The sequence below is a fragment of the Siphateles boraxobius genome, unplaced genomic scaffold (assembly GCF_051911475.1).
Source record: "Siphateles boraxobius isolate OS27281-9 unplaced genomic scaffold, OSU_SipBor_1 7, whole genome shotgun sequence".
NCBI classification, from domain to species: Eukaryota; Metazoa; Chordata; class Actinopteri; order Cypriniformes; family Leuciscidae; genus Siphateles; species Siphateles boraxobius.
The window spans coordinates 515854-540789 of NW_027509197.1; the positions used below are offsets into that span (position 1 = coordinate 515854).

Below are 24936 nucleotides of genomic sequence, written 5' to 3' on the forward strand. Positions count from 1 at the left end.
CAGTGGCGCACGCGGGCGCGTGAAGTGCTAGAAAGCTGCTTTTGATGCGCTCGACCCGAGTTCGAATCCGCCTTTTGCCGAACTCTCTCTTCTCCCTTTTCCCAACACATATGAGATGTAAAATGTATAACCTTACCTAACATAAAGGTCTCTAGCGTTATATTTTGCCAACGAACAAAAATCAAAACCATGATATGGCTTTGTGCCTTTATAAAACAGCACAAGACTTTAAGAATAGGCATCCTGTTTGTGCTGCGTGATTTAAAGAAAAGTGCGCTCTTTGAACAGCATTGTTATATCTCGTGTTTTCTCCTAAATAAAAGCTCAAGGGTTTATTTCTTGCAAGTGAAGAAATTAGGACAAAAGTATTTTAATTTTCCTGTATTATAGTGTAATGTAGACTAAAATATACTTTTGAAATATTCATTTTCACTTATATAGTACATTTATAGACTATATGGATTTTACGTCATAGGAATAATTATATAAATCATTATTACATTATTATTATAATTGTTTGGCAATCTAAAACACCATTGATAATGTAATGTAGACTGAGACTCTCATAACTAAAAAGATGTTTGAGCCCTCTTTATTTTCCTGGTACAAATCAATGCTTTTTCTTTGTTCAACGAGCAGTGCATGGGTTGAAGCTCTTAATTTTGATCTCTCAAAGAGCACGAGATTGATGCATTTAACCTTAAAATGTACAAAATTTTCTTGCGGGGGAGCATGCCCCCGAACCACCCTAGAGGCACAGAGGTCAACCCAACATATAGTTTTACAAAATTCCTATGGGAAAGAACAACCATTTATGAACTTTACTCCAGCATATTACAACAAGGTTCCTTTTAAGTCAGTTAAACTGTAAATGCCATATTAAATTGTCCTTGGACAAAATATACATTTGGCCTGCCTAAGGGGGGGCCTACAAGACATTGTGCCCAGGGGCCTCTGAACTCTTAATCCGGCCCTGCATACAAGAGCGTTTTAATGACAAAAACTTTACAAATGTCTTGAAATACATCATTTGAACAATGTTTCGATGTGTGGTAACTGTAGTATAAGCGGAATAATTGACTTCAGGCCGTTGAATTATTAGAAAAATAATGCACACCGAGGTGTAACGGCCACTCCGCTTCGCGTCGTGACCGCATTACCACCTCGGGTGTGCATTATTTTTCTAATAATTCAACGGGCTGTCGTCAATTATTCCTTACGTACTCATTATAATCTGTAGTGTGTTATTCCATATTAAATGTAAGTATTTAGTATTTTAAATGTACAAATCAAATGTTAGAAATATATTTAAATACACGAGTTTTCAATAGAAAAGACAGTATAATTTAGTTTACTTAAATGCTTGTCAGTAATTTTAGCTTGGCACAACTGTAAATTTCATATCCAAAATGCAGCAAAAAAAAAATCTTTGTCAACGAAGATTTAAAAACACTAACGACTGGTATTTCTCTACAAAACAACAACGACAGATCTACTGTTTGCAGTATATCACATTGTTACAGTACAAAATTATTCCCACGTTCAAATAGGAAGACTAACACCTGTGTTTCACAGCTCGGCAGGCAAAGGAAGGGGAGATATGGATCTTGTGCAGCATTTTAACTTATTTTTAACAAATAAAACAAAGAAGGTATTCCACAAAGGGTGAGTAATAACAAAGGAACAGATACAGCTCCACAATAAAGACAATACAGAACAAAGGACTGAATCCAGCTGAAGGTATGCATACACATAACGAGAACTAAACAAGACACAGGTGCAAAACATAATCAGTAACTATGACAGCAAACTAGTGACTAGAAGACTAGGAAACACATGAAAACAATGACCTACAAATTTGCACACTCTTCATATCACAGACTGCAAAGATGACAGAAAACTTACTCACTTATACATGAAAGCAGTTGCGTTTTAGATCAAAGATATAATGGTGAGTGAATGTGACCCGTACGCATCAATGAATGCTGAGATATTTAGCTAAATAAAATTATCCTGCCAGAAGAATTGTGTGATAAATTGATTGTCTTGTTCTGTTTGTATCTCAGTGAGCTTTAGTGAGGTTTTACGCATGCGCTATAAGGTAAATTTAACGTTTTCCGATGTTTCAGTGTGGGCGAGAAACATTTGGAAAACGCTTGAAAACACTAGTGTGGACAGAGAGCATTTTGAAATGAAAACTCTGTTTTCAAATCTATCCGGATTAATGTAAATGTAGCCTTAAATACCAGAGGAAACTAATTAACAAAACAAACAACAGGTGCAAATCATAATCACATCAACCATAGAAACAAACTGAAACCCAAGAAAACAGAACTAAGGCTCCGTTTACATGACAGCGTAAACTAAAAACGGTTCATTTACACAACAATGGCATTTTGTGGGCCTGAAAATGCAAACTTTTGAAAACAAGTTTCAAAGTGTGAGTTTTTGAGACCGATAGCCTACTACCGTTATCATCCCATGTAAACTACAAAAATGCAAATTTGTGCAAATACTGACGTCATGCCCATGCATGTCAAAGTGTTGAGTAGTGCTTCTTTACAAAGTGATATCGCCATCTACTGGCCTGGCAACAGAATACAGCATTTTTAGTCATTTCGCGGATCCGTGTGAACGGGTATCATTTTGACCATGTTGTCGTCTGTACACGAAAAATCAAAGGAAAAATCTTCCCGTTTTTAGTATGTCATTGTCGTGTAAACACTCTGTCGTGTAAAACCCACCCAAAACAGACACAAAGCATGATATCCAGTAACAATTCATGTAATTTGAAAGATGTTGTCATTAAATGCATTTTGTGGCAAAGAAATGAGAAATGTTCTAGAGTTTAGCCCACATAGACTGCTGTTGTGCTCACTGTGTGAAAAGGTGAAAAAAGATGACCTAAGTACTGAGAAATGGGTAAAAATGTCAGTTATGTGAATTTCTTTGAATTTCTATTGATTTACTTCCTTACATTAAAATTATTGTGTGTGTGAAAGAGGAAGAGTAATTACAACTAGCAAACACAAAGTTTGAACTTGAAATGAATATTTCATTCATTAATGGGACTAAAGATCACAGACTCCTCCGGTGTTGAAAACAGGCCAAAAATGTGAAACTTGTTCTTATCAGCCAGTCTAAGAAGTATGTAAACATGAAAAATTCCATTTCAAACTTTTAAAAAAGCCAGACTTAAAGTGATAGTTCACCCAAAAATTAAAATTCTGTCAGTATTTACTCACCCTCATGTTGTTCAACCCCGTAAGACCTTCGTTCATCTTCGGAACACGAATTAAGATATTTTTGATGAAATCTGAGAGCTGGATCACTCCTCCATAGACTTCTAAGGGATTGAAACTTGCCAGCACCGAAAATGTATTAAAGACATCGTTAAAATAGTCCAAGTGACTACAGTGGCTCAATCTTAAGTTTATCAAGCGATGAGAATACTTTTTCTGTGCAAAAACAAACAAAAATAACTCCTTTATTTCAACTAGCCTATTCATTTCCTTCTCTGTGGGCCTCGAGTCAGTTCACTAGTATAATAGCGTAAGCTTCTGTGTTGTACGTCACACGCATCACACACGACCAGCATCGGCCAATAGTGAGCCTACGTGTGACGTAGCTCTACGCAATCACACTACGTTTACTGACTCAAGGCCCACAGAGAAGGAAATGAATAGTTGAAATAAAGTCATTATATTTGTTTGTTTTTTGCACACAAAAAGTATTCTTGTCACTTGATAAACTTAATATTGAGCCACTGTTTTAATCCCTTAGAAGGCTATGGAGGAGTGATCCAGCTCTCAGATTTCATCAAAAAAATCTTAATTCGTGTTCTGAAGATGAACGAAGGTCTTACGGGGTTGAACAACATGAGGGTGAGTAAATACTGACAGAATTTTCATTTTTGGGTGAACTATCCCTTTAAATAGTAAAAGAAACATCAGTCAACTCAACTCAAAATTCATACTGATAATAATGAATTTGCTTGCCCTCTTAAGACAAGACTTAATACTCGTGGCTGTAAATGACACAGTTTGAGCAGTTTGAGCTCGTTCCCTAAAACGCTTCGAAGGCAAAAACCCTTTAAAGCTGTACTTTGAAACCACAAGACTGCACTGATCATGTGTCCGAGAGATAAAACCTGCTCATCTCACTGATCACATCAGCAGAACCTGACGGAGACACAGAGGAGATAAAGGGTTTGTTTGAAAGGTTGCCATGACAAAGGAACACTTGAAAAAGAAGAAAGAGGAGTCCTAAACAAATGCCCGTCTGCATTTTAGGGCTTTGCGTGGTTGCCAGGAGAAGGAGCGGCAGGCATGTAATCTGTCCTTTGCCACCCTGGTCCTGTGTGCAAACCGCACTCACTCACAGGTGGGTAACGGGTCTGTTTATTTTGGGAACAAACACAGGCTATATCTTTAGAGCACTGGAACCATACAATACAGTTTACAGTTCCAACAAAAACTAAATACTTTGACTAGACCACATCACCCACTTGAAATTTCATGATCGTCAACGAGTGGATCTCTGAACTGGGGCACTTTCAAGCTCAAACCAGTGCGCAACAGTTTACCTTTTTGTCAGGGCTGAACGCAGCCCTGGTGTGAGTGAGTGGAGGCGGGGCTCATTTGCATATTCATAGAACCGTACATAGTTACATTCAGTTACTTTCAAACTATTTTAAGGCATGCGTAATTTTTTTTTTCAAGGAAATTTTTTTTAAATATGTAATTTTAGTGATCAAAGATGAGTTTTAAGGGATAAAATGATTAGACTTTAAGGATATAATAATACAGTGGCCCAAAAAAGCAATTCAAAACATCACATGCTTCACAAGATTATTTCACTTCTTCACTTGTGTTGGGCCTCAATGTCAAGTATATGACATTTCTTACATTATTCCGTAAAGTCACCATGAAATGGAAGTTGCGATAGTCGTTACTTCATGTATTGAGGCAAATCCGAGTGAAATGGCTTCTTGAAGACGAAAGAATGTAGGGTGGGGCTTGATTGTGTCCATGGGGAACTGATTGGCTGGTTGTGGTTTAATATTGGTGTATCTCATGTGAGTGACAGGTTGCCCCGCCCTCGTGTCAGTAAACACGTCATCAGAGAAGAGGAGAGATGTCTCTGCAAGAGGGAGGGAAAGCTATTATGATTAAAGATTATAAAGGGGACATGAAGAAAATAAAAAAAATATGTGAACAAAACAGGGAAACAGATCAAAATCAAACATAACCCTGACAACTATAGTAGCCGAACGTGTTTTCTTTGTTTCTTTGTCCTTTGTTGATGTTTTAATCATGCTTATTAATAATTAATTCATTTTGATTATATGTTCTTTTTTTCCTGTTGTTTTCCGCCTCGATTGGTACATGTGAAGTTTTGTGTTGATGTTCATTAATGTACAATTTCTGTTTCTTTGATAACAGGCAGGCAGATATATAGATGATTCTATCAACCTGGACTAATTCTGTGAGAAATGATCATAGCAAGCTTAAAGTGTCATCCATGATCTGAGTCCATTCATAAATGAACAGCCAGCATCTGAAATGTAAATGTCCATTGTGTTTATCTCGAGTCAGATGCAGAGGAGGGTGGAGGGCCTGTCTAAAGTGTGATCATCAGATAACTCGACCCAGGACGAGCTGGAATGAGGGAGCAGGAAATGCCAGTACTCCGACAGCCCTTGACACACATCATCAACTCTGCTTTTCGAAACAAACTCAAAAAAACGATTAGAACGCGGATCTTTCAAAGCTTTTCCAAACGAACATTGTACTGTCATTAGATCAAGAAAATGTGCTCCTCTTAAAAATGTCCGAATATACCTACTTCCATACCATCTAGTAGGTGAAAAACGGTATGTGAGCTGAGAACATTAGAAACAAGTTCAGTGGGGTTCCATATAGAATCGTAGGATTCTTAACTCAATTTAAAAAAACTGGCAAAAAATGTCTATATAAGGAAAGATGTTTTAAAAGATTGCATAATACTTTTTGTGTTTAATGGGTTATTTCAGATTTTTTTTCTTGTGATAAAGTTTATGAGCAGTTTAATTTATATAGAAAAATTAAAATTGAAATAATTACAACCCATAAAGGGTTCTATATATGAAGTGCATAGCAGAACCCTTTAATGTTCTAAATAGAACCTTTTCTTTTAAGAGTGTAGTAGGTCCAAATTCAAATCCAGGCAAAAAGTACCTGGATCACCTACTTCCTGAAAGTGAGCATTTACTAAACACATTACAATCTCATGACGAAATAGACAATATAATTAAAATTATTATTTTATTTGGGAAATATCATATACATAATGCACTTTGTTAACTGTACCAAATGGTAGAGACTATTTTCCACTGCTTTGTTTTTTTTTTTACAACTCTCTAACTTCAATACAGAACAGTCGTCAAGCTGTTAAGACATCTTGGCAGTTGAAAAGGATACTTGATGTATACAGTATTAGTTGTATGATGGATTTTTGAATTTTGATTTTACTGACAGTGACAACACGGCTGATGTACATCTAATTTCATTCATACACACACATTCACACTACATAGAACACACTTTTTAACGGTCATGAAGCAAGTAAAAGTATATGTCGATATTATGTGATTTCGGACGCATGCTTAAAGAGGACCTATTGTTTTTTTTTTATTCTTTACTCTCTTTCTTTAGTGTGTAATGTTGCAGCGGGAGTTATTCTCTATATCAGTGTGACTGTTTCTGAACTCCCTGAAACGCCTCCATTGTAGTCTTGAGTTTTCTTCCGGGAACAAACACATCACAATATTCCTAATTTTTTTAATTCATACGCAGTATGAAGGGCGGGACCTGGTTGAGTTAGTTAGAAGTGTGTTGAAACTGGCGGTTATGGTAAGGGGAGGGACCTTTCCCCAACACACTCGAGCACTTGACCAATCACAACACACTGATCCAGCCGACCAATCAGAGCACAGTGTGCTTTTCAGAAGGAGGGGCCAGTATTGCCAAGTCCATAGTTTTCCTGTGGAATTGGGCTATTTTTAAGTTGTTGTCATGGGTTAATTTTTTTTCACGGGTTGATTTTCACCTCTGTAAGTACAATTTTGGCACTCAAACACCCCAAAACACTGCCTAGATGTACAAATTCAGTGGAGAATTCGGCCGCACGATGGAGAAAATTGCATTGGACTATTTTTGGGATATTTTGACTGGCCATTGGACTACTTTTGTGGCACAGACTTGGCAACCCTGGGAGGGGCTTCATAGAGACAGGAACTAAACATTACTGACAGACTGGGAGGAGAGGAGCTGCAACAATGGAGAATATGGGGGAAATAATGTATTTTTTTAACATTCAAGCATGCGTGAAAACCTATTAGATCAAGACTTTGAAAAAGCACAAAATAGGTCACCTTTAGATGCGCTCCTTTTTGATAAAACTGAATATTGGCCGTTCATATTTCTCAGGCACGTGTACTAGGTCTTCCCTTAAGTGAAAATTTTAGAAGAACCACAGAAAATAACTCACTATGGGGTCAAATAAGGGGTCAATGCTATAAGACATATGAGGAAAACACAATTTCTATGTGATGAGTTATAACTAGTTAAAAAAAACTGTTTTGTATAAGAAACATTAGTCTCTTTATTATCATTACCTTGGATTAATTGTTTATGCATATAATAATTTTATTTTCCATCATATGCCATGCAGCTTTCAGTTTACTTTCCATTTTTCTATCATTATTTATTCCCTGTAGTTTTTCATTTTCACAGTTTCTGAAATTTAAGCTGTTTAATTGACTCACACAGACACACTAAAGACAACAAACGCATCTGTTATGCTTCATAGTACCAGTGGAAAACACAAAACAAAGACTTGCCCTTAAAATTGTTTCCCTAATTCTAGTTCACCATGTATAGTCATTATATACTGTATGTTTCTCATACTCCAACATCATCTCAATCTTTTTATTGCCTCCTGAATGCAGGTCTGACTGAAGCAGGCGCATCAGTGACACACGCACACGCACACGCACACGCACACGCACACGCACACGCACGCACACGCGCACGCGCACACGCACACGCACACGCACACACACACACACACACACACACACACACACACACACACACACACAGCCACTGTTCATTTCAGCAGCACTAGTTGAGATAATTGAATCATTGTGACGGCAGCAAGAAGATTTAAACTCTGCTCCGACCCATGAACTTCTGTAATATAATATGCAAGACCAAAATCAATCTATTAAGGGGGATACATATTCAGAATCAGATCAGTGGTCAAATCATCAGTTTGGGTTTTCAATGACTTATGATCACCTCCAATATCGGACATTCCTTAGCCTGTAAATTTTCAACAAAACAAATAATAATACATAAATAGATAATTAAATTAATTACATGGGCATAAAATGAAAATAATCTAAATTGAAAAATCCAATTAATTAAGATTAATAAAAGACAATATTATTGTATTATTGGGTCATTCCTGGTCGGTGCCTTTTGGCCATCATAGAAATGTGGAAAATCAAACTCAGTTTTTAAAAATTATTTTTTGTATAGTCATGATAGGGTGATGTAAAACATTTGAAAAATATTCTGGTCAATTTAACCATTTATTAAACAAAATAAATGAAACGGGAGATCAAAAACGTCCATCGTTAGGGACAGATACAAATGGCATTTTGTTTACTTTTTATACATTATTGATATTTATATTTTTTATATTACATTATTTTACAATATTGACACTTTCATTGTCACTGAATTAGTATGTTTTTTTTTTGGTGCTGATTTTATGAAAGGATTGGGACAAACTGATAACAGGGTGGGCCAGTAAAGAATGGATGGATGGATTATTTTCTATCTCTCACAACCAGTTACATTATTACTTTAGTTTGAACTGGATTTAGATGGGAAACCATATGTTAAACATTGCCAACGAACTTTAAATGCCTTACTTCTTCAACTTTAAACATACATTACTTTCACAATCACGCAGATATAACAGGTTGGACATTCTGACTAAAATCAGCCACTGCAAGGTGACAACTAGAACCTATAGAAAGTTTATCTAATAAAGAATTGCATGGTCTTTAAAACTGTAATTTTAAAAAAACGATTTTCCTAAAAAAAAATCTTTTTTTCCGTATTTCCCTTAACAGGAAGGATGTAATGAGGATGACCACATCAAATTTGAAAGATAAAATTGGTAAAAAAATAATCGACGATCTCGCTCACGTGCCAAAGCTGTTTTCCTCCAAAAAGTGACGACTGCTTTATATGATATGATGTCATTTAATTGTTCCAACTTTCATTTTAAGGGAAAGTATTTAAAAATAACAGGGTGGACAATAATTTGAGGGACAAGCTAAAAACCTCGATTATAATTGTTCAAATAAATTGAATAATTGAAAAACAAAATAGGCCTACTACATTGGAGAGAATCATTACTGACATAGCCAATATTTAAATATGTACATATTTTAATTGTTGGTTATCGACAGGCTACACTAATCCTTAGCCTACTTGCTAACGAACTTGTACATGAACACAGAGGTGCAGCAGCTGAATCGGTTCTTTCCCACGCTATTCTCGACCTAACCTGTGCTGAATCAACCTTTTGGTCGGGAAACGAAATAAATCATAGCTAATATTGCGAATGTTTGGCTAATTTAGAATTGGTGACTGGACGCTCCACGCAGGTTTCCAAGTTACGTCACCGTGTGCTAATTAATATTCATTATCCAATCCTTCGCCATAGTAGAATTAGCAAATTCGCAGTCGGGAAGGGGGTTGGGATTATTAGCAGCCCTGGAATGTGCTCGTGTAGCGTCGGGAGCGCGCAGCGGTGCGACAGGTCTGTGAAGTGGAGTTCAATAGGAAGAGAGACGCTTAGGGAGTTCGAATCATTTGGCGAATCGATTCGTTCGGTCTGTTAATTTCAACGAGCCGGTTCTAATAAAACAATTCACCAGTCATTCAGTTAAATAGCGTTCCCAGAAGTTCTTTAAACAATACTTTGGTTAAATATAAAATCCAAAAAACGTAAAGCCCGTAGGTGCATTAGCTACGATATCTCGTTACAACCCTTGTCCTTCTCAAAAATAATAATATAATAATTAGCCTATAGCCACTACCCAGAATAGCCTTTTTATTGTTCTAATTTGACTGTGTCCTCCTTCTCTTTGAGACACTGGTTGTTTCTTATATTGTACAGATAAGTATTTTCCTACTTGCTCGAAAAGTGTGTCAAATGTTGTGTCACTAAAGTTTTACTCCCAAAAACGGTCTCCCTCACTGACTGATTTACAAACTCTTTCTGAATTGTTTCGATCGAATCACTTAAACAAACTGATTCAAATGAACGATTCCTTCGCGAATCGGATAGCACTACGTTGGAGAACCATGGCGGTGAAACAAATGACATGGTTTGGGATCTAAATAACACACAGGAGAAGAACCGGCGTCCGTAGACAGTGAGATATCCGTGAAGGTAAGAGAAGCAGATGACTTGAGTGTTGCAGAAGCTGTAATTGTTTGTAACTCGATTTCCGAAACTTTATTTTGATCATTTGTTGTAACTAATGTTGAGCTATTGTTCCACGGCGAGTCAGCTTTAGTGGGGTTTGGTGGTGAGATTTAACACTAATCGCGGTAGTTCTTGATCATTTGAAGAACATTATATAATCTATAGATTCGACTATTTGACTAATAACTTATCTATTCTGAGTCGCTGTCAGATATCGAGCACTGATTCAATGAAGCCCAATGGATCTGCCTGCAAATCACAGTTGGAAAGTTTTGATCTTAGTTGGAAAAGTTTATTTGATCAGGCGGATGAGTGTCGTGGAGATTTTATCTGATAACAAAAGAGCGCCTAAATAACACACGTTTGACGTGCGCGTGCTTTCAAATCGCGTTAAAATGTAAACTCTTTTAAGTTATATTGTTTCTTTTCTTTTCAGATGTGCGCGGGGATTCGAGACAATGTATCAGAGTGATTATGAAGGGCTCATTTCCATTGTCCAATTGAGGATTACAGGACCACGGACCTAAAAATACAGTTTTAAAGTAGGAAGTTTTTAAAGTCATTGAAAATGATCAAGGGTGAACGCACCCTGCGGAGCGCGTCCCCGCATAGAAATGCTTACAAGTCGGACTTCCACGCCATTAAGTGCACTTTTGATGGGACCAAATCCGACAGTGAGGCCAAATCGTATGCTAATGGAGCCAGCGACCCCCGAGAGGACACCAGGGGGAGGCCGTTTGGCAACCGGATAAACAAGATCAAGAACATTTTCTTGCAAATGGATGGCCAGCAATCGCAGGAGAGTCAGGAGAGTAAACCTTCTCAAAAAACAGATGCATCATCTCCTGTGTCCCCAGTGTCCAAGTTCCCAGTCAGCACCAGCAAAACCTCCATTAGTACTGCCAACAACCAAGAACCGCAAAACACAGACAGAACTCCAAAGGGAGAAGAAGGCGAGATAGATAAAGTCGCCCTGGCAGAGAAATTTTCAGTGACAAGGAAGCTCTTTGAAAGAGGGATAAAAGAGCAGCCCGTCGCGGAGAGAAGGACCTCAGTCACCCGGAGGTCCTTTGGATCTTCTGAAAATGCCAGCAACAATAGTGTCAGCAAAAGCCCAACATCATCTGTGAGTAGCGCCGCAGAGGATAAGAGGGATGTTGAGGACTCAAAACAGGTCAATAGGCTATCGCTGAATGCGGGGCCTATTTCCAGGCGGTTGGAGAACTTCATTGTGGACGGTGAAAATGAAGAGTCAATGGAAGTTTCTGCTAAAAGCCCTGAGAAACTGAGCAGCGACTCTGAGCACTCGCTGGTGTCGCCTCTACGAGGGAGATCCCAGAAACCCACTTCCAGAGTTACTGATCGAGCACACGAACCCACATCCCCAAACTCTGACGCATCACCAAAATCATTCCCGCATAAAACAGACCCAGTAGCCGGTAGCCCTCCGTTCAAGTCCATGAGTCCGGTTTCATACAAACCAACCTCCCCGACCGGCAGGAGCACCGGCGAGCTTCTTTCGCCCACGGCTCACAGTCCGTTTAATCGTTCTCCGTCTTCTGGGAGTGACTCGATGAAAGATTCCTCGATAAATAAAACAAGTAGTCCTCCTGCGAACGATCTCAAATCTCCTTCCAGTCTCTATAAACGGCCTTGGAGTCCTGAGGAACCAAAAAGTGAAAATCACATAATTCCCAGTCCATCTAGGGACGTCTCTCATGAAAAGACCGCCACACAATGCCTGGACCCGACTGGTGCGGGAGTGGTACGGGCCGAGCTGGTAGTGGTCCAGAACGAGTCCTCAGAAAGCGAGGAGAACGACGAAGAGTTTTTGGAGGATGCCATGTCAGAGGTGAAGCTACAAAGGGAACTTAAATCTGAGCCTCCAAAAAAAGATCTGAACTCTGTGAAGGTGTCATCACCTCAAAAACAGACAGAGGACAAACAGCTGGAGAAAGAGGAACCGGACCAAGAAGAAGAAGATGACGAGGAAGAGGAGGAGGAGGAGATCATACAAAAGAGGAATAGCTGTCATGAAGATGATGATGAGGAGAGCGAGCAGGAAGATCCAGACGAATGTGGGAAATCTTCTCCAGTGTTTTACAGTTTTGAGAATGCTGCCTTTTTGGATGATAAGGAAGTGGGATCGGTTCAGGACCAGCAGGATGACGAGGAGGATGATGAAGATGAGGTCTATGAGGAGTATGATGATGCTCCTGGTTTGTCTGAGGATGAGGAACGGTCTCCAAGAAGGAAAATCAGATTCTCCACCGAGCCGATACGGGTAAGCAATATCTTGGTGACAGAACAGTAAATCTGGGTAAATCTCGAAAAAGATATATTTAGTTAGTATATTTTTTACAATTGTGACATGTCCATGATTGACAGCTGAAAATTCAGTGTTTTATATTCTCTCAGTCTCATTTCACATGGCTTTGGTTTGAAATGTAAATGCTTAAGTTTTAAATTTGATTACAAGGAAAACACTCAATTTATGTTTTGTGAGCAGTCAGAAACTTGATTGTGTCTTTGAAAATGAGTTTTGGGAGAGCAGGAAAGCTGCTCTATGTGAGTCTGGGGTCAAAGTTCTGCCAACAGTTGTGCAACAGAAGGGCTCATTGCAGAACATTTGTTTGGGGGTTGAAAAAGGGGAATATTTTTAGAAAAATTGTTGACATTGTGGCCCAATGAGGGACATAGGGCTGACCTGAAATGCGGATGCCGGTATATAGAGAAATATGTTGGCATAGCAAAGCAAAGCTCATTAGAACAGCATTCCTTTGAAAAAAACCCTGATGGGTGAAGAACATGTCTGGGTCATATCTGAGCCTAAAACTTAATTAGAATAAAATTAAAGACAAAAGCAGAGATCTGGGACTCTTTAATAATAATGTGATTATTTAATGAGAATTTAAAAGGATATTTCACTCACTAATGAAATTTCTGTCATCATTTACTCACCCTCAAGTCGTTCCAAACCTGTATGACTTTGTATCTGATGCAGAACAGCAAGATATTTTGAAAAATGTCTCAATGTTTTTTGTCCTTACAATGAAAGTTGATAGTAACCAAAAAAATTTCTTCAAAAATATATACCCTTTTTGCTCACATTTTCTTAATGAAACATATCTCATGTATACATTTTTTGTTTTGGGGATTAAATATGAGCTGGACATGTTTTGTGAGTTTTCCCATATTACTGCATGCACAAACCCTGCTCAGATCTGATTTTGTCCCTGAAACACAATGATCAGACAGCACTCCAGTCCTATGGCAGCCTGCCAGGGTCATATGGTCCTGATCTACTTTGCCACGCTGCTCTTTTTGTCTGATCAGGACTTCAGACGCTTAATGTCTATACATCTATTTTAAGTTCATCATTTCCATGTAATGCATTCCTGAGCTCTGGAATGTCTTTCACACCTTCGCTGGTAATGATCAACAACACAGTGTGTTTTCCATTTCAATTGGGTTGTAAGAAATAAAAAAAATAAACTGAGCACTGCTATAGTGTCAGCAATTTGACAAACCCCCAGCAGTCGCCTGTTCCCGGGGCGTTCATCACCTGGGATGTTCTCTCTCTATCCTAGGAAAGCTACTGTAAACTCCTGCGCTCAGAACAGGTGTGAAATGAAACACCCTTACTTCTGTGCAATCTTCATTCATCTCTCTGTCTCTCTCTGTTTGGAGTTCTTTAACTGGAGTATTTTGCATGTTCAGTGAGACATTAATCAGAACTTTACATTGAAAACAGAAACTGGTGTTGCATTCTTGTGCAAAACTGAACAATTTTTGGCATGTTGCTATGCAGTTGTTAGGGCTTTGTAGGGCTTTTACATAGTAGTTGCTAAGATGTCCCGAGTGTGTTACAACATATCTAGGGGTTTTTGTGGGTTTTCTAAATTGATACATAATTGCTAAGGTGTTCTGACTGGTTTTTAGTTGGGCTTCATGATATTAGAAAAACTGACATATTTTTTTCTACAATATCTTTTGGGTGAACTATCCCTTTTAAGGATGCGTGACGGCATTGGTTATTTCTTTATGCCCTTTTTAACTTTTTTCGTATGTTGTGCAGTTCGCAGATGCCTGCATTAACGTTTTTTTGTTTACCTGGTTCGGAATTTGCCATTGTTTTTCTATGTAAAACACGTACTAGACGGACGTATTTCACCGTTGCGCTTGCGTCTTTTGCAGTTTCTCGCGCGTTGACACGCCGTTCCAGGCGGCGGAAACGAGGTAAAAGAAGTTCAACTTTTTAAGCGCATCTCTAGACCTGCGTCTCACGTTTTTAACAAAATCGCGTTCTGTGTGAATGGCCACTACTCTGTTTTGCCGCAGTGATAGTTTGACAGGTCTTGCAAATTTCTTGACTCTGCGATACATCATCTCTCCTGTATCCAAAATATTCCCAAACCACGGATGTTGATTTTTCTTCCTTTTTCTGTGCTTTCTTCCATGCCGTAACTGAAAACCCACTCTGTTCTGTTCTTCCGATAGATTTAGGCGCTCTGTATTCAGATTGCACGCGACTGGCGGAAAATCATGCTTTCGGGGGTTTAGAAACATTGCAATATTTTAAAGGTTTCGATTAATCGACATGGTAAAACCACTCAGAAAATCTTAGCATGCTGCTGTGTGGCTGGTAGCGTATTCTAGGTGGTTTCTTGTTTTTTGGCTCAAATTTTGTATAGTTTACAGGACCTTACAGTGGATGCCATTGTAAAGTCTAGGTATCCTTCACAGCCTCTTTTCATCCGCATTAAATTCAATATGGGAATCGGGATCTACCCTGGCTTAGGTCTATATGTATGTATAAACCTTTCTAGGACCCACCTCACTCTCATCCATCTCTTATTTCTCTGTGATTGTGAAATGAAGGTGCGTAACTGTGTAAACAGGTCTTGTCCTGGCTTGAGGGAGGTATTTTTCCACCATTGTGTGTTTCATATTGGTTTTAACATGTTGAGCTGCAGAGTGCTTGCATTGTCTCTGTTGATGGGGGTTCATAGATGATTCAGATGTTTACCACATGGCTGGTCATACTTCTTTAAGTCTTTTTATGAACAGGTTTGGTGGATTGTGTGAATGAAACATAATAAAGACCTGGCAGTCTGCATCTCTGGTAGATTTGAGGCAGGAAAGTAAAAAGCAGAGTGAAAGATATTATCCTCTGGCTGTAGTTAACATTTCTGTTGTAACAACGATTGTAATAATTGTCATTAAATAGAATATAAATCAATTGTAAATGAATTGTAGATTTGTTTTGTGAGTCCTAGCTGTGGATCACATAAGAAAAAGGGTCAGGCCTGTTGCAGTATTAATAGCAATTTGACAAAACCCCAGCAGTCGCCTGTTCCCGGGGCGTTCATCACCTGGGATGTTCTCTCTCTATCCTAGGAAAGCTATAAACTCCTGCGTTTACAGGAGTTTATTTTGTTTTTCTGCAATATATATTGCGATAGAAAACCATTTCATCAGATTAATTAATCCATCTAGAATGATCGATTGGGGTGATTTTGTTAGGGAGTGAATCTGCAAAGAAAAAAAATAAACAAATTACAAGCATAGACAATAGAACAATATACAAATTAATTAAACCATGCTTTGTTTTAAAAACTGTATGACTGTATTCAGGTACAGACATTGAATAATCAAATGTAAAATACCACTGCATGGTCTTCACTGTATAAATTAAATGTAATTAATCGTTGTTAAAGCTACAAAGTGATTTTCTCTTTGTCTTTTGTCGTTTGATTAAAATTAAAGACTCAGATAGCAGCAGGTTTATTAGGCTGCTGTTACTTTAAGAGTAAATGCCTGGCTCAAATATAATGATACTCATCTGTTTTCTTTCTCAACTGTTTGCGTTCAGTTAAGACCTAAGTGACGAGGATATACTGTGTGTGTGTGTGTGTGTATGTATGTATGTATATATATATATATATATATATATATATATATTTACATACAGTCAATAAATCGTATATGCATGATTAAACTTGGAAAAATCCATCCTGGATATGCATAATTTTTCAAATCCGTTATTAATTTTGGAGATTTTTGAAAATTTAAATGATCATTAAAACGATTTGCAAAAAGCAAGGTATTGCCAAAAATCACATCATAACCAATCACAAAATGAAAAATCATGCCAAAACCATGTACAATTTTAACACATTTGTATATATATACTGGGCAATTCCGTGTCAAATGAACCAGAGGTCCGCAGCCAAACATATTCTGGTGAAAGACAAATATTAATGAAGAAGAAAGCCAAAATATTTAATATCATGGATGAATATTTGATCACTGAGTGAATCCACTATTTTGTAGGAGTCAAAATGACAATTTTCATCTGACCTTAGGAGGGGATCAAAAATGACTTTAGAAAGATGGCAGGGTCATTGTTTTATTTTTACACAGATTAGGCGGTGTATCAGATGATTTTAGCCATTTTATGTTGCATTGTATGCCAACGGTGACAGTGAAAAAATGTGAAAAAGCACTTTGTGTTTTTTTGCCTTAAGTTTGTATGCCTGTTATATATCTTACCATCCTTTTAGATTGTGCTTCTTCACAAACTTTTCTTTTAATGTCTTAATTTTAAGGGGTCAAAAACCAAACGTGGGTCACTTTTCATCTACATTTCTTTCTTTTAAAGAGGAACGTCTGAAAAACAAATTATGTTGAAAGTAGAAATGTATCTTGTTGTTTCCCTTTACCAAAACAATTGCATGGAACATTCCTAGCACTATATTCTTTTTTTTAAAGTTTGCATGCCTGTAACTCTAGAAGTATTAAAGATATCTCAAAATCCTTTTAGATTCTGGTTCTTAATAAACTTCTTTTTGAATCTTCATATCTTCAATTTAAAGGCCCTATATGGTCAAATCCCAGAGATATGGGGATCCCAATGTGACTATGTTCAAATTATTGGATTTGACCCATTTTAAATGGTTGAATTCAAAATCTGGGTCACTTTGCATACAGCTAATAATTATTGTATTTAAAGAAGAATCTCTGAAGAACAAATAATATTGAAAGTAGAAATATATCATGTCTCCCTCTATCAAAACAACTGGATATAGTGCATAATGACTGATGGCATATATGCAAATAATAACGGTAACCCAGGGTTATGTCAGGTTTTGAATGACCAGGATTAATTTTTAACTCCGGGTAAAGTATGAGCAATGTAAAACATAAAAGAAGATAACCCAGGATCCCATTTACCTGGGGTTTAGACTGACTATTTCAAGTGTGAGTTCTCTTAAATGTTTTAAAGTTTGATGTATTATCAGTTATTTCACCCAATATGCCCTTTAGTCGTGGATACTACTCGATCTATGACTATACTTCACATGCTATAACAATAGGTAATTGTAATACTTAATCCAGGTGAGGCAAATCTTGGTTTATTGATGTGAATACAATGTTTGGGGAGAGCAAACACACTTTCCTAAGAGGCATGACACTTGTTTCAAACATGTGGTTTCGATATTGCATATTTGAACTCTTGGTAGTTTCAGAATCTGTTTAAATCAACAAAATCCCTTCTACCAAATATCTCTGAAACCGATTCAAATGTAGAATCTTAATTACAGACTTCTGGGAACAAGTTAATGTGCCACAACTTGACCATTTCAGGGTATTTTTGGCACTCAAACTGGTATAATGAAACAAGCTACAGTTTCAACATTGTTTATTTATCAGGCGTTCCCCTTTAAATACAATACTTATCAGCTATGTGCAAAGTGACCCCCATTTGGTTTTTAACCGTTGAATATGGGTAATATTTAACAATTTGGACATGGAGCAGCGTTGAGATTTATGGAAAGCTAAAGTAGTTCCAGGCAGTTCTTGACAGCACAACGACATTGACCAAGAAAATAATTGTTTAATTATATATATATATATATATATATATATATATATATATATAATATTATAACTGCGTATAATTGTTTTTTTATACACACACATGCATGTATATATTTAAGAAATATTTGCATATATATTATATATAAATATTGTATATATAAATTAATTTTTTTTCTTTTAAACACAAACTTTTATTTTGCATTTGATTAATCGTTTCAGAACCCTAGTTTTTTCCCCATAAATTTGTCTTATTAATGGAAAGCACTCAGCTCCCAGTTTTTTATTTTTTTAAGTTTGTGTACCAAACGTAAATGTAAAAAACGTATGGGTTTAGAACGAGGTGAGGGTGAGTAAATGATGACAGAATGATGACTATCCCTTTAACAGACAAACACTGAACAATCAGACATTACTCTGGCATTCACACGGTCCTGTGAACCTCTCGAGCCAACATCAACACACACTGCAGACGGTCTGGTCAATGGTCTGTGGACCGCTGTAAACGCTCAGCTATTTTTTGGGGATGATCTTTTGTAACCCTCACACTCAGTCATTAAATGTGTTCTCAGCTGGGAGGCGGCTTTTATGACTTAATTTAAAAAAAATATACAAAATACACCAGAAGTCTGTTGTCTGGCAGATTCAGGAAAGTTTTTTTTTTTTGATTTATCTGCTGATATTAAAGTTTATAATCTGGAGTGAAAACTGTGTAATCTATGCTTCTAACATTTAACAAGTTCACTTTATAACAGTTCACTGCAGTTTGTGGACGATTATTTTTTTTGTGGTATACAGTATTTATTAATATGCGTCTTGTCAGCCTCACAGTGTGTCCTAACCAGATGTGAAATTTCCTACAAGTAACTTTCTTGTGAACCCTGAAAATGAAAATGCCAAAAATGCCATACAACCAGACACCATTCCGTGGAATAGTGTAATCCAGTCGTAAAAATGGAGAATAATATAAAATGCCAAGGAATATGAGGTCAAACCACATGAACTGCATCTGCTCTGAGAGTCACTTCACAAGCGTTTCAGTTGATGGAACTATTGTCTTATTATACACACACAAACTCAAGTATTCACGACAAACCATTAAAATAAAACTTGGGTTTAACTTGAAGAAATTGTGACACGTTACTAATGTACAGTAGAATGTACTTCTCAAAGTAATAATAATAATACAATTATTAACTTTATTTTGTACGGAATATTAAATGTTTCTTAACTCTGTTGTGTGGCATTTTGTTTGGCAAAAATAAAAAGAATTGTTACATTTTCATTTGATAACATTTTAAAAGATTAATTAAATGATTCATTTTTTTATGCCTTCATTTGGTTACCACAGTTTTTGATGATAAATTTTACAACATAAATCTAGAAAAACGAAAACCGACATCAAAATTTCAATAAAAAAAATTAATTAAATTCAGTGGACCCTATTATTAAATAAATAAATAAATAATAACTGTTAAGGTTTTATAAATTCAGTTGATTAGACATGCTTTATAAATTATTGAAATTTAATTAAACCATTTAATTAGAATCCAGTAAAATTAAAATGCACAAAACAGAAATTGGAGATATTCATAGGTCCCTAAAAGTATATATTTTTAATTGTATAAGTTTCATGATTTCAGTGAATTACTAAAATTTATTTTAACAATTAATATTAAAAATAAAAAAATTAAAAATTTGGTGCAGGGGAAAAAATCAAAGCGGATTTTATAGGGCGCCACAATCACAGCCAATCAGAACACATTTTCCATTTAGCATACAAGATTTTGAACCAATCACATTTTCCTGGAGGCTGGGCCACTCAGCTCATCAATGCAGAAAGAGAAACCAAGCGACAGAAAATAAAAGCTGTTGTCAGAGAGAGAGCTCAAATTGTCACGCATGGTTAGGATACATTGCCAGCCTCATGCGGTTTACGAACAGTTTGATGCATATTGCATGCAAAAGTTTTCTGAAAATCGCAAGGTCCAGTGTGATTGGCTTTGTTGGTTTCCTGGAGTCAGAGTGCACCAGAAACAGACTGTCCCGTGCTCCAGAGGGGAGGATTCGGGCTCTGAACCGGCTCTCACAGTAACCTGAGTCTGTCCTGTAGAGAGAGAGAGAGAGAGAGAGAGAGAGAGAGAGAGAGAGAGAGAGAGAGACTCTTTGTTCAGTAGACTGAGTAGAATAACTCCCTTGATCACTCTCTTCTGTTGGATGTCTCTGTAGCTCCTGAAGTCATTGTGATCTATAAAGGGCCACGTTCTAAGTCCACTTTTTTTTGTATTCGTCATTCGGTGGCTCTGAATTTTCAAAGCGCCTCTCAAAATGCTTGCTACGGGTGCAAAAAAATGCAACTAACCGAAGCCGATCCGAATTTTTATGACAGACAAAAGTTTCGGATTCGGTGTGTAAACGTGATTGACGCATCAACATGGGGTCGTATTATGCAAAAATTTCGGGGTTAATGTGCACTGACCTTGACTTTGAATTAATGGCTGTTTTTGCCACTGTACTTTTAAGACTTATATATGTAAATATTTCTGTTGTGATTGGCTATTCAGTAAGTAAACACAAAGCTAGTAAACACTAGTAAACACAAATCATTCATTTGGGAGAGCCAGGTTTATAGTTGTTGACGGTAGTACTTTATGCCCACAAAGAAGATCATAATAATACGTTTATTATCTGTTGTGTGGGATTGGCACATCCGCTTGCCATGCCCCGTTAGTTACTGTTGCTAACGCTGTCTAACTTTCTTACTGGTGCTTGTTTTGTCTCTGGCAAATATGTACGAAGAACTGATAGGATTAACTGATTTATCCCAGGAATTACTAAAGATTAACTGTGTATTTATAGCCATATTTTAATGTAGTCTGCTGGTTTGTCATGGAAGGCTTCATCTTAACCTGATGTGTGCTGGGAATGAATGCTGCGCAACCAAAGAAAATGATCATCACGGTCTACTAAAAAGAGACTAGCAAAAAAGACGGCAAGCCAAAATAATATTTTTTTTCATAATTTATTTAACTCCATTTCATTGTTTTTTAATTGGGAAACTCATATAAATGTCATCTTGTAAGTTAAACCTACATTTACTTAAGTGCCCCTATTATAGGCTACTATTTTAAACATTCATAATTGTGTTTTGGAGTCTCCTTTACATGCATCCAAGGTAAAAAAAACAATTGAATTTTCTCATAATATACTCTGCAGCATCAGCGCTTTTCTCACAGTGTTTGAAACTGTTCAACGAAAGATTTGGTCTCTCTAAACCCCTCCTCCCAAAGAGTCTACTCTGCTCTGATTGGTCAGATAAGTCTGTTGTGATTGGTCAGATGGCCCAGTCTGTTGTGATTGATCTACTCCGCTCTGATTGGTCAGATGGCCCAGTCTGTTGTGATTGGTCAGTTGAGTCTGTTGTGATGGGTCTACTCTGCTCTGATTGGTCAGATGAGTCTGTTGTGATTGGTCAGATGAATCTGTTGTGATTGGCCTACTCTGCTCTGATTGGTCAGATGTCTCAGTCTGTTGTGATTGGCCTACTCTGCTCTGATTGGTCAGATGGCTCAGTCTGTTGTGATTGGTCTACTTTGCTCTGATTGGTCAGATGGCTCAGTCTGTTGTGATTGGCCTACTCTGCTCTGATTGGTCAGATGGCTCAGTCTGCTGTGATTGATCTACTCCACTCTGATTGGTCAGATAAGTCTGTTGTGATTGGTCAGATGGCCCAGTCTGTTGTGATTGATGTACTCCGCTCTGATTGGTCAGATAAGTCTGTTGTGATTGGTCAGTTGAGTCTGTTGTGGTGGGTCTACTCTGCTCTGATTGGTCAGATGGCTCAGTCTGTTGTGATTGGCCTACTCTGCTCTGATTAGTCAGATGTTTCAGTCTGTTGTGATTGGTCTACTATACTCTGATTGGTCAGATGGCCCAGTCTGTTGTGATTGGTCAGATGAGTCTGTTGTGATTGGCCTACTCTGCTCTGATTGGTCAGATGGCTCAGTCTGTTGTGATTGGCCTACTCTGCTCTGATTGGTCAGATGTTTCAGTCTTTTGTGATTGGTCTACTATGCTCTGATTGGTCAGATGGCTCAGTCTGTTGTGATTGACCTACTCTGCTCTGATTGGTCAGATGGCCCAGTCTGTTGTGATTGGTCAGATGAGTCTGTTGTGATGGGTCTACTTTGCTCTGATTGGTCAGATGGCCCAATCTGTTGTGATTGATCTACTCTGCTTTCATTTCTCTCCGCAAACATATAGAATAAATGTGTTCTGAAAATCACAAGGTCCTCCAGTTTGATTGGCTAATCTCAAGAATGTAATGAGGATGAATATGACACAATTTTTTTTCATAGTTTAGAATAAATGTTAGTATGAATGAAAGTTATTTATAAATTATGATTTATGTAGAGTTTGTATGCAGATTTCACACTAATTTGTCCGTACACGTGATTAGTGAATGAGGACCATTGTTTTAATCAAATATCTTTTCTATTCTTTCCCGTGTAGATTGTGGTATGTAGGCTAATGTTGTAGGTAGATATAGAAAGAGTCCAAAGAGTTTGAGTGTCTGCTCACTTGAACCAAATTTAAAAGCAGTTAAATGTATTTGTAGTGTAAACGTTAATGCATCCTGATGCTTCCTAGATAACAGTGAAAGACTGTTTTACTCATCTGTCAATCATTCACTGTACTAAAACAAGCACTTTAAACAGTGCATGTTACGTGTGACTAACTGCCTGACCATTTACAATAACAACAAAAAACGATGAGCATTGCATTTATTTGAATTTATCTGAAGCAACAATTTAGCTAACCACTTTTTGGTGCTTTATCAACATCAGATCTTTTCCTCAAAATCCCTTCAGAAGTGAGATGCATGTTAGTAGCAGGTGTCAACAGTTATCTGTCTCTGCTGAACACTTGTGTTCAGATCATCAGAGATGTTAATACTAGGGCCATAGTAAAGAGCAGACAGCACATAGTTAGTTGGCGTGTGATGATGACACCTCACTGAGGTAATGACAGGTTGGTAAGTTAGCTTAGCTCTCCTGAGCCGTTGACTGTGTGTTTGGAGTATGTACTCTGGGTGTAACTCCGTTGCTGGCATCTCAAATACTCAAACCACAAATACTATTGCGCATTCCATATGTGATGATAGTTTAAACATTTGTTGGTGGGGCGTATTTTTAAAAGTGGTGAGATTAATTTATGACAGTTACAGCTGTTTGTCAGTCATGTTCTCTCTGAAAGACAGGGTTATTTTTGTTAAGTGTGAGTTTAATTTCTGAACTCTTCTGCTCTTGATTCACTCGCTGTTTATATTAACTAGTGATTAAACAGATCGTAGTTGATCCGTACGGACTTGGTCCCACGATTCAGAACGCATTTGATCCACGGATTAATTGTAAAGTTTAATCATCATTGAGTTAAAGTTTATCATTTGCACGTTTTTTTTGTCTTGCCAATCTACACATTCAAGCTATTTTAAACCATTCCAACGCAAGAAAAGGCAGAAAATGTTATCTGAGGCTTCCTGTCTCTGCAAGTATTCTCTTAATGCCAAATGTTTTTGAAACAAAAAAGCTTGTTGAATTGCACTATTAACCGTGCTTGCATTTTAATCCATTGTATTTTAGGGCTGGCTTTTTTATGGGCTGAAATTCAGCATGGTTGTGTATTTAAGCTGTGAATATTTCAATTCAAAACATTTCACATACATTTTCAATATTAAATATTCAATAATCCATATTCACCTTTCAGATTTCACGTCCAAAATATAAATTCTGTTTAAAAATTACAGCCTGTAATATACGACAGGCCATTTTGGGTCCATTTTATTTCGCTTAACAAATTGGCTTCCACAAATTCAGGGGTTAAATTCTGACAGAAAATGTGTCTGTTGCTCTATTTGATCAAGTCTTTTATATTTCCTTCATCCTCACACATGTCTGTTGTTGTTATATTTAGCAGCACAAAGTGTGTTCCTACTGTTTAGGGTTTTAATGTGCATTTGTGTGCTGTCGTGTCCTGGTATGGCCGTTGTAGCGTGTGTGTGTGTGTGTGTGTCCCATGTGTTTATGAAGTGCACCTGCCGGTCGGCCCACCTCTTACGGTTCACTCCAGGAAGTTCAACAGCCTCTCCTCAAAGCTACACAAAAGTCTGAACAAACACACGGGTGTGGTGTAAACACGGGAATACTCATGTTTCTGTGACACACATCAGCCGTCACCTGAGGAATGTAACTCTCTCTCTTTGTGTCTCTCTCTGAAATACTTTAATTGAACATATTTTGGAAATTTTAGCAGTATGGCATTTCTCAGATGATATATTTGGCCGAATGTGCAGTAATCAACCAGAACACACTGTGTGGAGTACTGTATCCCACAATGCTGTGTGCTTGACTTGACAGTGAGATCAATGAACTGGAAGTAATATCATCTCCTCCTTGTCTCATCATTTGATCTCACTGCTAAAAGTTAAGACATTTTTACTAG

At 37.4% G+C, this 24936-nt stretch overlaps 1 protein-coding gene across 3 annotated transcripts in view; it reads left to right on the top strand.

Moving 5' to 3' along the window:
- Positions 1-10391: 10391 nt before the first annotated feature.
- The window catches only part of ppp1r9ala (protein phosphatase 1 regulatory subunit 9A-like A), a 76187-nt gene continuing 61642 nt past the window's right edge, over positions 10392-24936 (top strand). For 2 of the 3 annotated variants that reach the window (XM_077217041.1, XM_077217042.1), the window contains exons 1-2: positions 10392-10518; positions 10991-12838. In XM_077217041.1, coding sequence (XP_077073156.1) covers positions 11123-12838 — 1716 coding nt within the window. In that variant the 5' untranslated portion in view covers positions 10392-10518; positions 10991-11122. The remainder of the gene's footprint in view (positions 10519-10990; positions 12839-24936) is intronic. The other variant, XM_077217040.1, reaches the window with a different exon arrangement.